This window comes from Crassostrea angulata, chromosome 1 (assembly GCF_025612915.1).
Source record: "Crassostrea angulata isolate pt1a10 chromosome 1, ASM2561291v2, whole genome shotgun sequence".
Classification (NCBI taxonomy): domain Eukaryota; kingdom Metazoa; phylum Mollusca; class Bivalvia; order Ostreida; family Ostreidae; genus Magallana; species Magallana angulata.
Window position 1 is genome coordinate 24,412,037 of NC_069111.1, and position 15,655 is coordinate 24,427,691.

Below are 15,655 nucleotides of genomic sequence, written 5' to 3' on the forward strand. Positions count from 1 at the left end.
TGACACTGAATATTAAAGCAACCTTTTTCACAAACAAAGGATCAAGCTTCATACCAGGTCATTATAACTTCCTTGATGCAACTGATCACAAATTAGAAAACACAATAAAACTGCCGCTAATTCATCATTTAAAGGTGGTAAAATTTGAAACCATGCATGCAGATAGTTCATTTGTTGATTTTGGAGTCAGGTGTGTTGCACAGAGAGAGAGAGAGAGAGAGAGAGAGAGAGAGAGAGAGAGGGAGAGAGAGAGAAAACAATAGATAGAGAGAAGTTAGGATGTAGCAAGAGAAAAGAAAGGACAAAGAAAGACTAAAATAGGGGCAGAGAAGTAAAGCAATGTAGTCAAGAATTAATAAAATAGTTTGTAAGTAATATCATTTTTTTAAAATCATATTCATAATCACAATATGTTATTATCATACAGTAAATCAAGCTTTCAGCTTAATTAACCCAAGTGAGATTCCTTGATACTAAAAGTTGTGTACTAATGCATTAATCTGATTGACAGTATCACAGTAAGATATTTACATAGGATATATTTATAGTCATATACAGCCTACTCCATATAGGGTGATTTCACCATGCATCGGACACCTTTGGATTTTTCCCTTTGTTCACGCATCAAATATCGTCCAAATATAAATAAAACTTGTTTTTAAAAGGTACAGGTTTTCCCCTTGCTTAATTATTGGAGAAAAAATTGTGAAATTGTTAAAATGTAGAAAATAAAGCAAATTAATGAAGTGTTGAACTATTTCACCATGGATCGGACAATATTTACCAAGCATCGGACAGCTATAGCAGTACAGTAGAGATTAAAAATAACAACATTTTCTGGTTTTAATGCAAAAATACAAAGGTTCGGAAAAATTAATTTATTCAATTGCTATTCAGATTTCTGTTAATGTAAATCCTCAAATCTACATATAGGAATTTAAACTAGTGCTTCTGTTTAAAGGAATATTTATCATAAGGGGTTCTTTATCGTGCCAGCACCTACAGGAATTTTGGACTAAAAAGGCTGTATCCGTAAAACTCGATTTTTAAGTTGTCTGAGGAAAATGTTTGTATCAATTATTTTTTTAAATTTTTATTTTACTTCACATTTAAAGTATATCACAAGGAATGGGCACATAATCTCCATATTATTAGAAGAAATCATGCAGTGAAAACTGTCCGATGCATGGTTAATTTGTGTCCGATCCATGGTGAAATGAACATATGGTGCAATAATGACCTTGACATTAATTGTTCAAATTTCTTGGACTTATTTTAATCAAATTTTGTTTCAAAACTTACTTCTTTTCAATTATTTTACGCAAAGAGTGCATTTTCACTAATTCACAATCAAACGCACAACATTCAAATGATGCTTTCGTGTAAAATCTTCGTAAATAAATTTTCAATAATGGCGTATTTGATGTCATTTTACGATGCCTATATTGCTATTTCTTTGATAATGTGACTGTCAAATTCTTAATAATGATAAAGTTCATTTGTTCTAATTCAGGAATATACGAAACAACACATGATCGCATGCACATTTATTTGTATATTTATAAACAAAGTTGTCCGATCCAAGGTATGTGCCCGATGCATGGTTAATTCACCCTAACTGTTTTTTCCCCATTCTAAGAGGTCCTGCTCTGCAGGAACCCTAGAATGATTGTTCTGTCCATTCGTCTGTCCATCTGTCTTTCCATCCTCCGTCCGTCTGAGATCGCTTGTCCAGAGCATATCTTCTCGTTCCCGTTGACCTTATCTGGCTCATACTTCGCTCACAGAGTGCCATAGGGTAAAGGGTGTGCAGTGACCTTGAAACATGCTTCTAAATTTAAAGTTAAGGTCATAGCAGAATTATAAATAAAATCCTTGTCCGGAGCATATCTTCTCTCCCTTTGGTCCAATCTAGCTCATACTTCATTTATAGAGTGTCTATGGTCAAAGGAAGTGCAGTGACCTTGAATAAAGTTTGTATGTCAAGGGTCAAGGTCATATTGTACCTTGCAAAAATCATTTTTTATAGCGTATATATACTTTCTACTTAGCCCTACTTGGCTCATACTTCACATAAACAGAGCTTATGAATATGAACCAATTTTCAAGGTCAAATGTGAAGGTCATAGCAAAATTATTTGAAAAATCCTTTGTCTGGAGCATATCTTCTTTCCCTTTGCTCCAATCTGGCTCATACCTCACACACATGGTGCCTTTGATGAAAGGGTATGCAGTGATTTTAAGTGATGTTTGTGGGTCAAGGTCATATGAGATCAAACATAAATCCTTTTTTTAAGATCATATATACTCTCGACTTAGACCCTTTTGGCTAGCTAAAAATTCTTTACTTAAACAGAGCATTTTAGTTAATGGCATGCATTGACCTTATATCCAGTAAATATGAAGGTCATAGCAGATCAATTTTAGACGGTCTGACCAAAGATTATTTCCCATTTTGTTCATCTGTTCAGATTGAACAAAAATGTCTGTGTATATGTAAGGCATAATGAGATTGAATTAGAAGTTCTATGCCAGCTGGAAAATTTCGGAGTTATAGGTCAAAATAAAGCAAAAGTCTCTGAAATCTTTTCATCCTTATAGGTCCTAAATTTGATGTTTTTACTAAATTTGCCTTGTCAATTATATTTATCTTAATTTTCAACGTAATACATGATTTATATTAATGAATCTTCAGTGTTTGCAGACGCTACATTATATAGGGTTCATCATTGCGTTTTGGTTTTTTTTATCATTTTACAATGTTTTGATTTCAGATTAAAGGTGGATTAACAAAATTTACTCTATTTTGCTTCAAATTCTTACTAATTTCTTACTTGTCTGAAGTGCATATACATGTAATAAATACTCAGTCAATTGGTTGTTATTTACTGTAGTACCATATATGCATACAACAAAAGTGCTCCTCTGAGAACAAACGAGATGTAAACAAAAAATGAACTCTGTAAAAATTTGACCTAATTGATTTTAGGACCTTTAAAATTTCTATAAAAAATGGAAATGTCTATTTCATCTTTACTATAACAATATACATGTATCTTGCTACTTAATTTTAATGCAGGAGGAAGCATAAAGGAATGCTCAGCTCTTCAGCACGAGCATGATTTCCACCTCCAGCCATGTCTGACATTTTGGGCAGATTCAGTTTTATTGAGATGTGTTGTTGATTTTTATGAGATCAAACCTGATTTTTAAAAAAGCTGTTTTGACAAACGAACATTGACAACAAAATACAATTTAAAAAAGTTATTTAGTTTTTGCTAATAGAATTTTTTTAGTGGGAGTATTTCAGTGAGGCAGGTGAGCGGCAATTCCAAACAAACAATAATTTCATTTTGGCCCATATGAATGATTATGTCTTGTATGCGTATAAATATATCTTCAAACATTCTTTGCACACAACATACACAATGAAATCTCTTTTCAGGAAAATTTTAGGCTTAAAGTCCCCTCCATTTTTGTGACAAAAAAAAATGACTGATCAAGGGTTTTTATAAAATTGAAATAAAAAGCCCACCAATTAACATGGTCACTTCAACTCCCAATGTTTTCGACTGTTTAACCTGTGTATAAATTCAAAAGACATTTCCTACATAAATCAATTTGAAAGTTAACCCCACAGAGAGCAACAACTACCTGTCATTTGATTTCCTTTTTGGAAGGTGAAATTTTCAGTCAACAAAGAATAAGGTCATAACTACTATAGTACCTTCTACAAGTTTTACCGAGGACAAGAGGAAATTTTCAAAACTCTTAAAAATCATAAATTGAAGAATATTTAGGGTCTTCTGTTTCCAACGGAAGACCCTATTGTTTTTGTTAGGTTTCTTTTTCACTATTATTATTCTTTTTTTCTTACCACTTTTCTTAAAACTCAAATATCTCGAATATGCTACAATGGATTTTTATGAAAGTTTTACAAATAATACAAAATACCAAGGTCTTTAATCATGTACATTTTTGTTGATGACGTCACTTCCGGTCGGCCATTATGTTCGTTTTTCTTTCTTTTTTTTAAAGTGATTTTATGCTCCCTTTTTCTCAAAAACGATTAAAGATACAACATTGAAATTTTCAGGAATAATATGTTTTTGAATTCTTAGTGATGATCAGATAAAAACATCATCGTCCGTCACTTCCATTCCGCTCAAACAGCATTTCTAGAAAATTGTGTTTACAATTTTTCAAATTAACAAATTTACAATTTCTTTTCATTAGAATATGTTTTAAACTTGTCAGATTTTAATATAAGCTGGTTGTCCATCACTTCCGGTCGTTTCCGGAAGTGATTCCAAAATTTCGATTTTTAAAGCACATACGTTTTATAGACATTTTTGTACTGAATACAAAACTTAAATCAGACAATGCTTTGCAGAGATATTGCAGTTTTTAAATGACCTTTTCCGGCAATCTCAATATTGCAGTGTAGGTCCAAAAAATAGTTTAAAAGGAAGCTGATATAGTAACTCATACCAAATGTCAACATTTTGATTTAACCCTATCATATATTCATAATCAAACGGAAGACCCACTCGATGCCCGCAATGTGATCGTGTCTAGTATTATTTACATTCATGTCTGCCATCTCTTGATTAACTGTCAGGGACTGATTTATAAAAAACAAACACCCAAAACAAAATATAATCAATCAAAATAAAAAAAAAAATGATTTGCAAATCAACTCATTGTCTAATTTTTTTTAAATCATTTTCATGAGTAAATAAAATAAAATTTTGCCCATTTTTGAAAAAAAGTAAAAATAATTTCCCTATCATTGCATTAGGGACGTACAAGTGAATCTCGTTAACTCGAACTTCAGGGGACAATGATTAAACTTCGAGAGATCAAGAGTTCGAGAGATCGACAGTTTAAAAAAATCCGCAAAGGACTATATATGATAAGGGCCTAAAATGGCCCCCTAAAATGAACATCATCATTTTCCTACCATTCTTTGTTTTCTTAGTACAGATATGTATGTGATGTGTTTACATAATATTCATTTTGGTTCAAGTGCCCATAATTTAGAAATATGACATTGTAAAGACAACCTTTTCCCGCCATTTTTGCATTTTTAGCGTAAAACAGTTTGTTTTCAAGCAGTTTTTCCTTCCGAAAACATAGAGCGCATTCTTGAACAAATAAAATATTTTAATCAGAGATGTATCTAGCCAAGACTGATAAGCGACAAAAAAATTGTCCTTGTTCAAGCATGCGCTCTATATTTCCCATTCGTAAATAGATAAGAAAAATGTCACTTTTTGGCTGATTTTGATTGAATTATAGAAATGGCGTCACTTCTGACGTCATATACTGTCAATGAGTGCAAATAAATCAAATAAATAGATGAAAAATATATTTTATATCAACTCTTCTAAAAAATTAGTTAACATTTTATTGTACCAGAAACACTTAAAAAATGGCGAATTATGGGGGCGAAATTGAACTCTTATCATATATAGTTCTTTTTGTTCCGGTCATTTTGGTTCTAAAATTATAGTAGCCGGAAATTTATATCATAACATGGAAGGATAGTCTGACATGATTTCAATCAAATTTTCTGCTACATTACCTCAATTTGAACAATACAGAACTTAGTTGTGTGGTTTTTAAGTGTATTTTTTCACGTTAAAAAACTTTTAAGCATATTATGTTTTCTTAATCATTATGTTAGAATATTTTAAATAAAGAGCAGTTTACCGTAACTTTATAAGTTATTAAAATAAATAGATCAGTTACAAATTACCTATCTACCCTTTGAAGGAAGCAAGGGGTAGTGTCACTTACATAATCAACCAATTAACACTTCCTCGCTAGCCCCCAGGAGTTCACTCAACCATCCAGGTAAGGTCCATGCAGAGCTATAATTATACGCTTGATCGGCCGTGTGTGTAAACAGCAACCACTTCGAGTTATCAAAAGTGAAAAACAATGAAATATGTATAACGGGACCCAGGTTTCACTTCGAGAGATCGGAGTTCGAGAGATCAAGAGTAAATTTGCTTAGTTATATAGGGAAAAAAATCGGGACCGTGAGTTCACTTCGAGAGATCAAGAACTTCGAGAGATCGAGTGTCACCTGTATATACTAACGGGATATGCAACTCTCGCAAGTCCGCCGAAATCATACGGTACGTGACTCGTAGGTCATTTTTAACTTGACATATCTATGATGTTACCTGATATATCGTTATAAAACCTTAAAAAAACTATCTTAAAATTATTCTAGATTGAATTGTTTTCTGTACTTAAAAACCCGGATCTGATCATGATTATGACGGAGTTCTCAAAACCCCGAGACCAGTTTTTGCCCCATTTCCGAGAATACGACAAAATCGATGTTTATTTTCTTTATATCTAAATTAGTTAACTACATATGAATAAAAATGTATGAAAAAGCTATTTCTTTTAACAAAAGAAATTAAGTAATGTAATCAAAATTGACATATTTTGCTGGGATTAAACAGAGTTTTAAAAACTTGTCAAGGCTCGCGTGATAGTTTGGGAAATTAACATGGCGATTGTAGAAGTTGCCTATACCGTTAGTATATACGTCCCTGATGTCATGGACCCAAAAATTATACTGTTGCAGAAGAGGGTTTGATTGAAAGTGCAGAAGAGGGTTACATAAAGCAAACAATTTTTTTTTAGGTTAAAGTGGTTTCATCCTTTTCTCACTATGTTCTTTTAACACAGATACCAAATCATAAACTCTTTGACCTTTGGACTGGCACAAAACGTAGGTTTAATATTACTCGATATGTAATTTACACTGCATGTTAAAAGTCTAATTTCTCATTTATGGCAAAATGGTGAACAATAAATAGATGTACAGAGCATGTACATGCATTTTACAGCCATAAACAAGACCCAGCACAAAAGATTGGTTTTAAACACTTTCAAGTTCATTCACTTTAATTACCTTTTTTGGTCTTTGCATTCCAAACACACAAGATAAAGAACTTGGCATAGAATTATTGTAGCCAGATTGGGGAGGGTATGCACTGACTGGGGGGCTCCTACTGGAGTAATGGGCGGACATTTTTGAGCAAGAGTTCGCTCCATCAGGATAGTAATTTGTGGAGTTGTCCTGCCGCAAACAGTCCAACGGAAGATCATGTTCACTGTACTGGCATTGAGTTTGTCTGCATGCGTTCTTACTGTAACCTTCTAGTTGCATTGGAGGCATGTACCCATTAGAAGGATAGTGAGTCCCCGGTTCTATTTTGACTCGATTATATGTCGACATTTCACACCGTGATGGTCCACTGTTGTACAAGCTAGTGGAGCAAGGCAATGACTGAAGAGCTGTATAGCAACACGTATCTTCCATGAGGTTTTAAGTTTTGGGTATTATTTTCCTCTCTTTTTTTTCTTAAACACAAGCACACACACACAATCACAACAATACGTCTCCTATTTTGTAGTGCAGCACTACAGAAAACAGGCCAAATGTAACAGCAGTGAAAAACAATAACATGAAAGTGCTCACACAAGCTGGCACAGTTCGGAAATCCCTCAATCAAATGTTATCTATACACAGGAAACAAAAGTTTCCTGGGATGCTTAAATACCACTTTACTGCACAGGATTAACACTATACTCTCTACTAAACTATTCATTTCATAAAACGGAGCATTTCCTTTGAAGATGTCAAACAAAAGAGAGAGAGGAAAAACGACACATTCACGACCCTACATACCGAGGCAAAGATAATGTAAGCTACTGAACATCGACCTATGAACGTGATAGTAAAGGGAAGGGGGACCATCAGAAGATCACCTGTCTTTTCCAGGCGTTTACATTCATGCATGGCACGCTTGTTTTCTCAATCGTTTCCACCCACTTTTCATACGTAGAACTATTAAATATTACTTGGAAAGATAATTACAGACTACCGAACGTATTGGTATTATCAGCCGTTGTATTGGGTGATATTGTTACACATGTACTCTTATACAGTTATATAGGCCTAGTATGTTATGTACGTAGAAATGATGTTTCTTTACAAACTGTGTGAACTTACAGCTAAAGGACCGTTGATATCTGACCAAAGGAAACTCTTTATGCAAAAATGCCCTCTTAAGCGTGAACTTTCAGTATCGCCAAAGGCACTTCAGTGACTGCATTTCCAGGAATCAGCTGTTGTGTTCATTTCTTGGAAATGGGTCGGCCATGTTGATAGGTAGTGGTATTGTTTCGCCCCTGTACATTTTTAGCCCGCCTCGGTTAGGGATTTTCTGTATTCATTGTTTAATTCTTAAAGTGTGAATTCTTCAACGCTAATGATGAACAAAATAACCTCGAAGAAATACTCATAGTGTATCACTACTATTTTCTGTACTGCTTCTATACACATTTTTTTTCGGAGGAGTGGGTCCCCTAAAATAAAGCATGTAATTTTTGTAAAATTCCTTTAGATCCGCAGTTTTCGGCCTTAGGCCTAAATGCGAATAAATTCTTGGGTGCATACAGGATTAAAATGAGAGAGGGCACTAGTTGTTGGCAGGGAGTATGGGGGCCACATTGAGGCCCCCATTTGGTCCAGGGTAAAGCCCGGAGGTGGAGGTACCCCGGGAAGCTCCTTAATTTTTAGAGATTTTGAGAGGCAAAAATGAATTAATGAAAATAAATTAAATGAATAAATCAAACTTAGACTTCTGTGATATTTCTTTTCGTGATTATACTTAAAAAGTAATAAAAGTTTCATTACAATTTTCAGGGACGCCTGTAGTAATCCCATCAAAAGCCTCTGCCTTGCAGAAATATGATTGCCAGAAGGAGTACTATGATTTAACTTTATTTTAACAATTTTAGGAGGCGCCGGGTGCCCCCTCCTTAAATCCGCCACTGAATTTTTTTATACTGTTTAAACATATATTTGATGATATTATATCTAATCAAATTTCCAACTCAAGATTGCTACCATAACACAAAATAGTTCCATCGCACCGCCCTCTTGATTCTTCCAGAGATGTCATTCGTATCATATAACACTATTCTGAGAAAACTCTCAAACTCTAATGTATAAAATGGAATAAAAAAAGGACTATCGGGTGTTAAGGGGATACTCGGGTATAATACCGTCATCTACCGAAGCCCCTTGGTAAAACTTCTGTCCTTTACAAAAATAAGTCATGTTGTATTTTATTTGATGAAATGAAATAATATCCGAAAGGACACTTCTGTGGCAAACGTGTTTTAACTACAAGCGCTCTCCAGTTAATTTTGTAAATGATGAACGATATCTATTTATATGTCTACCCTCTATGTATGGCACGCCAAATTCACAAAAAATGAAATAATCATAGTTCCACAGTCGATAAACTAGGTTAAACGGTTGTAAACTAAAGTTTACGGACAGAAAACTATAGTTAACGCCGTTAATCTATATTTCACATCTGTAAACCATAGTTAACGCGATCATCTATGTTACAGAAATGTAACACTATGATTAATATTAACACTGAAACAACCATTTGCGATTGCAAAACATAGTTTATCTGATAAATACAGTTTCACGATTGTAAAACTATGATTAAAAATTCTTAACCATAGTTAACGAATGTAAATTATAGTAAACAGATGTGAATCTATATTTATCAGCAAAATCTATCGTTAACGTTATTTGCAGACATATAAACTTAGATTATGATTCGTTAATTATAGTTTACAACCGTTAAATATAGTTTTACAGATGAAAATTATAGTTTACGGATCGTTAATTATAGTTTAAGAATCGTTATCTATAGTTTACGAACCGTAAACTATAATTTAACAATAAACCTTTGTTAACTATAGTTTAGCGTCCGTAAACTATTAATAGTTAACAGTCGATAAACCTAGTTTATCATCTGTGAAACATTATTTGACACATTTAATCTATCTTTCACATCTGTAAACCATGTTAATGCGATCACCTATGTCTCAGAAATGTAAAACTAAAATTAACACAGAAAACAACCATTTGCGTTTGCAAAACATGATTTATCTGATAAATATAGTTTCCGGGCTGTGAAACTATGATTAACAACATTAACTCTAAACTATAGTTAACGAATGTAAATTATAGTAAACAGATGTGAATCTAAATTTATCAGCAAAATCTATCGTTAACGTTATTTGCAGATGAATAACCTCAGATAATCATTCGTTAACTATAGTTTACAACCGTTAAATAAAGTTTTACAGATGAAAATTATAGTAATCTTATCGTTAACTATGGTTTACGGTTCGTAAACTATAGTTACCAGCCAATAAACCTAATTCATCAAATGTGAAACCATGTTTTGCTCATTTTTGTGAATTTGGCGTGCCATATCTATAGTGTATACAAGTTATCCTCTAGTCTGAAGAAAAATTATCGGATTTTTTTTCCGACTGAGAGCTATAGACCTGCAGCTATGTATCTTGTAGCGCAATAGACTCAAATCAAATCAATTTCAGGAAAATTAAGTGTAAAATACGATTATTTATCATGACTTTGAAATCACTTTTAAAATGTAAATGACAAACGATATCTATTTACACATAGGCGTCGGAACCGGGGGGGGGGGGGGGGGGGGGGGGCATAGCCCCCCCCCCCTTCTTTTTTTTTTGCAAAATAAGACATAACCATAAGGCACATAGCATCATAGAGGGTTTAGCCCCCCCCCCCCCCCACTTTTCTCGTCGTAAATGTAATTGTTCCTAAATTTGTAGACTGGGGATAAAATTGATTCTGCTTTACTAATCATTGAACCAACAGAACACTTACAGTGTGATGATAAAATAAGATAAGATAAATAACGTCTCGTTCCAAATTGCGCAAGAAAACATTAGATTTTAGAATAACTGATAAGGAGGCCATAAATGCAATAAATAATATAAAAAAAAAAATAATAAATCTGCTGGACTAGATGGTATTAGAAATGAAATACAACCTCTTCTTCGATACATATTAAAATTGTTTAATCTCATACTTTCCTCTGGAAAATATCCAATAGAATGGAAAACTGGTTTTATAAAACCAATTCATGAAAATGATAGTCCATATGAACCCTTAAATTACAGAGGAATAACAATAACTTCTTGTTTATCTATGAGGAATAAGAAATCATTCTTTCAGTATTATGAGGTGATAATTTTGGTCGGGGCGTGATCAAATCCAATAAAGCCCGAAGGGCTTTATGATAGATCACGCCCAGACCGAAATTATCCCCTCATAATATTCAAAGAATGATTCCTTATTACTTATTATGTTATATTTATATAATTTTAGGCCATCGTACGATTAAATCTTTAAATATAAGTAAGCAAACCCCGCTGGCGCCTCAATTTGGCGTCATTTGTATTATGGGTTATATAGTACAAAATCGATACGTAGTGTTATCACAGGCAAAGACACTGGATAATGTAAATTTAATAGTATACTGAACACAAGATTACAAATATATCTGGATTCTAACAATGTAATAAATAAAGTCCAAATTGGTTTCCAGCTAAAGTCTAGGACAAGTGACCATGAGTTTATATTAGGAACCTTAATTCAAAATATACTAACAATAAATCCAAACGTTATTTCTGTTTTGTAGACTTAATTCTCAAAGGCGTTTGATACTGTGTTGCACTCGGCTCTACTATATAGATTGCAACAACTTAGAATACAAGGATATTTCTTTAGTGTGATTAAAAACATGTATATGGAAAATTCAGTGTGTGTAAACCTCAAAAATAAACTTACTAAGTCATTTGTACCAAGAGTTGGAGAAAGACAAGGTGATAATCTTAGTCCTAATTTATTCAAGATACTAATCAATGATTTACCAACAAAATTAAATACTAACGACGACCCTGTAAAGTTAGGAGATCTCTCTCTAAGTTGTTTATTGTATGCTGATGATTTGGTACTTTTCTCAGAAACTGAAAGTGGGCTGCAAAAGTGTATGAATAAGTTGAGTGACTATTGTGATAAGTATTGTCTAACTGCCAATCTTAAAAAAACAAAAATCATAGTATTTTGTAAATATAAGTCAAAGTCAGTTCAAACTTTCATGTATAAAACTCATGTAATCGAACAAGAGACATCATATAAATATCTAGGAATTGTGTTTAGCTCCTCAGGTACATTTACAAATTGCCAGCTTGATCTCTACAAAAGAGCTTTAAAAGCCTATTTCAAACTTCTCAAGTCTTTTGGAAATATTAAACCAAGTGTCCACACTTTAATACATTTATTTGACCATACTATTAAACCAATTTTATTACACGCTTGTGAAATTTGGGGGACAATGAATATTTACAGATGTAAATTCTACTAAAAGCCCCATTTATTGTTTTGAAAACTTTTTCAATAAGATGTATTGTGAAAAATTACATGTTAAATTTTTGAGATATATAAGTGGTGTACATAAAAAAGCTTGTAACCAAGCAGTTGTTGGTGAACTAGGTCGTTTTCCTATGTTTGTTGATATCATAAAGTGTAATCTAAAATATTTACTAAGAATTGAAGCTCTCCCTGAACATTCTTTATTAAAAATGCAATGTATGAAAACAATTTCTTATATCAGAATAACAAAAGCAGCTGAAGTAGCAGTATTCATTTTATCCTAGATAAACTACATTTACAACACCTTATACATGATAGAAATATTGATTCAATAGCATCAAGCAAATTTAGTGAAATATATAAAAACACTTTGAGAAATGCTTTTGCAGACAAAGCAAATACCTGGTAAACAAATTGGTAAACTCAGAACATATACTGGCACTGTACCAGTTATCGGCTAAAATTTAACGTTTTCTTTTTGTAATTCCTTATTTAATGATATTTTTGGATAAAACTTGACATACTTTAAAAAGTGAACTCCTTATTGATCAATATGTTGGTTTATATCATTATTTAGAACCCAAAACATCGTGTTTTGTGCTTTTAAGCACGCCCCGAATTTGCCGAGTTTTTACGATTTACTGTACCAGTTATCGGCTTCGTGATAATAACATAGTAAAAATCCGTGTTCATGTTGATTTAATACTCTGCTAAATGAAATTTGAATTATGTCCCTTGTGGGGTCAGACTAAAGTAGTCGGGGTTGTGATACATTATAAACAAAACTCATAAAATTATTCGTTTTATCATACGGTAATTCACCAAATCGTACACTATTCAATACATAATTGTGCAATCAGGCGTTCAACTGCGCTACTGTTGTGTCGTGTTTTTGACTACACTTGTATAGGGGGAATTCTATAACTCGCTTGCAGTGTGAGGACCCGTTTTGCGATGTCCAGTCCAAAAGGTTTGGGACGATTGCACTGAAATCAGAACAGGGAAGCCTTTAGACAATTAAAAGATGATGTTTATTGTTGCAGGTCTCCGATTAGAATTGCACATAATATTAGTCACCAGGCACAATAAAAATTATGACACTATCTGCATTACGCATTACAAAGGTGGGTGCCCTAGCCTACCTAACACTGGTGACTATCAGAGTGATTAAACAATATAAAAACACTCACTCTGTATAAAAAAATATAAACAATGACATTTTTCTTAATAAAAGTTAAGGTAAACAATTGTCGAGGAAATTCGAACTAATAAAAGTAAATAGAGTTAACAGTTATCTAATGAACGAGGCTTTACACAAACGAAGCGGTGAGTCAAACAATGCTATATTTACCTGAGTATTCCTTTAAATAATGATCAATTAAGTATTTAAAGTATAAACTTACGATATAAAAGTTAACTGTTGCATCGCTGTGCAGTAAACAAATCTTAAACTCAAGAACCAACAACGGAATAACTATTTCCGACTTTGTAAAAAGAAATAAAGTGAATGGGCCGCAGGTGTCAGTTATGAATCAATAAACAAAAATAACTATAATTAACTGATTAAAATAATGAATTCATAGACTAAGACAAAGTAGTCATGTTGTATATTTTATTTGAAAAAAAATGAAATATATCAGAAAGGACACTACGAATCACTCGGAAATTAATGAATTCCTTTTGTTTATACATGTTATATGTATTGATATTTTATGTCAAATCAAAGCAGGGATATAATAAGGTATCACAAACAGGTAATATTCTATTTTTAACTTATCACGTCACTTCCCCCACTGCTGAAAGTGCGAAGATGTAAAATCAGCGGTAAACAATAATCGTTTAAGCTCATGTATAAAACATATTCAAGAAAGTTTTCAAGCAAACTTACTTTTCTTTATTCGATAAAGACGACTGAATTAAAAAATCTTGAATTGTCGCGTGCTATAAACCCGAACTCTCAGTTTAGCCGATAACTGGTCTTAGCCGATAACTGGTACAGTACCAGTACCCTTTTTAAAACAAGATTTTGTAGAGAAAAATATTTTTCTGTCATTCACAATCCTCATGTTTTAAAATGTTTTACCAACTTTAGAATTAGTTCTCATTCATTAGCCATTGAAACTGGTTGCTATAATAATACTCCTGTTAATGAAAGAAAATGTACTTTTTGTAAATCTGAGGTCAAAGATGAAATTTATTTTACATTTAATTGTACATCAAACAATACATTATGGCTTTTATAGAATCCTTGGATAGCTTATGTAAAAATTTTAAAAATCTATGTAATAAAGACAAGTTTATCTGGCTAATGTCTAATGAATGTGATAATGTAATTGAAATTTTTGCAAGCTACATTTATAGTTGTTTTCAACTGAGACTGTAATAGACTCATCTTTTATGTAAATATAAACTATCATTTAGAAACATTCTCACTCTCTTTGTTAGTGTGTAGGTGTTGTTGAATATAATATATTTTTTTTTACATGCACCTTTGTATGCCCAAAAGGGCCCAGAATTTGGAAATAAAATTATCTTATCGTCGTTCTTGCTTTGTGGTACGGTGTGAAGTCGACATTGTGTCTGCATCATTTACATATCGTCATGTTTGTAACATTGTTTTGTCGTCAAAACAAAATCTTTCAACTTTGAAGACTAGCAGTCAATAGCAGACAATATTTATGATGATATTTTAAAAGACTTGTTCGCAAGATGTCAATAAGGACAATGTCGGTAAACTCGATGCTGAGTTAACATTGTCGTCACTACATGTGTGATGTTGGCGATATAATATTGTATTATAAAAAAGTGAACTGTACATGAATAATACATGTATTTGTAATGTAATCTCAAGAGATTAAAATTTTATGCATAGCACTATATATATACATCCGGAGAAAACGTTATCGCGAGAAGCAATGGGGTTAAAATATAGGATTATTTGATTTATCTGGAATGGAATTTTTAAGATATTACCCCCGCCCCCTGGAGCCAGGATGTGGCCACGATCATAATAAAAAAAATTAAAAAACGGAAAATGTACAAACTAGCGAAATAACTCTTCAGCCTCTTAAGTTGAGAATGGGTCTCTATCGATTCAAAGAGAAAGTTGCATAATTATTTAATTCAACCTGCTGCCGCTTAATCAAAACAATATTTAATGGCATAATAGTTTTCTTATCCGAAACATTTCAAGTACAAACTTATGCATACAGGTAGAACATAAAATATCGCGCGCGAATACTTTTTTCATAGCGCTGTATTTGCGTTTAAATGGTTAATTATGGAAAAACACAATTAAATCTACATGAGTTTTTAATTTTTTGACCGACTTTT

The 15,655-nt window shown here is 32.8% G+C and overlaps 1 protein-coding gene and 1 long non-coding RNA gene across 2 annotated transcripts in view; both read right to left on the reverse strand.

Annotated features, from left to right (window-relative positions):
* The window catches only part of LOC128180799 (signal transducer and activator of transcription 5B-like), a 160,785-nt gene extending 152,852 nt beyond the window's left edge, over positions 1-7,933 (reverse strand). The window contains exon 1 of the mRNA XM_052848956.1: positions 6,938-7,933. Coding sequence (XP_052704916.1) covers positions 6,938-7,348 — 411 coding nt within the window. The 5' untranslated portion in view covers positions 7,349-7,933. The remainder of the gene's footprint in view (positions 1-6,937) is intronic.
* A 4,645-nt stretch (positions 7,934-12,578) lies between these two features.
* LOC128180810 (uncharacterized) lies at positions 12,579-13,778 on the reverse strand. The gene is made up of 2 exons (XR_008243257.1): positions 13,726-13,778; positions 12,579-13,308 (listed from the first exon to the last, which is right to left on the reverse strand). It is a non-coding gene; the product is annotated as an uncharacterized LOC128180810 (long non-coding RNA).
* Between the last annotated feature and the right edge of the window lie 1,877 nt (positions 13,779-15,655).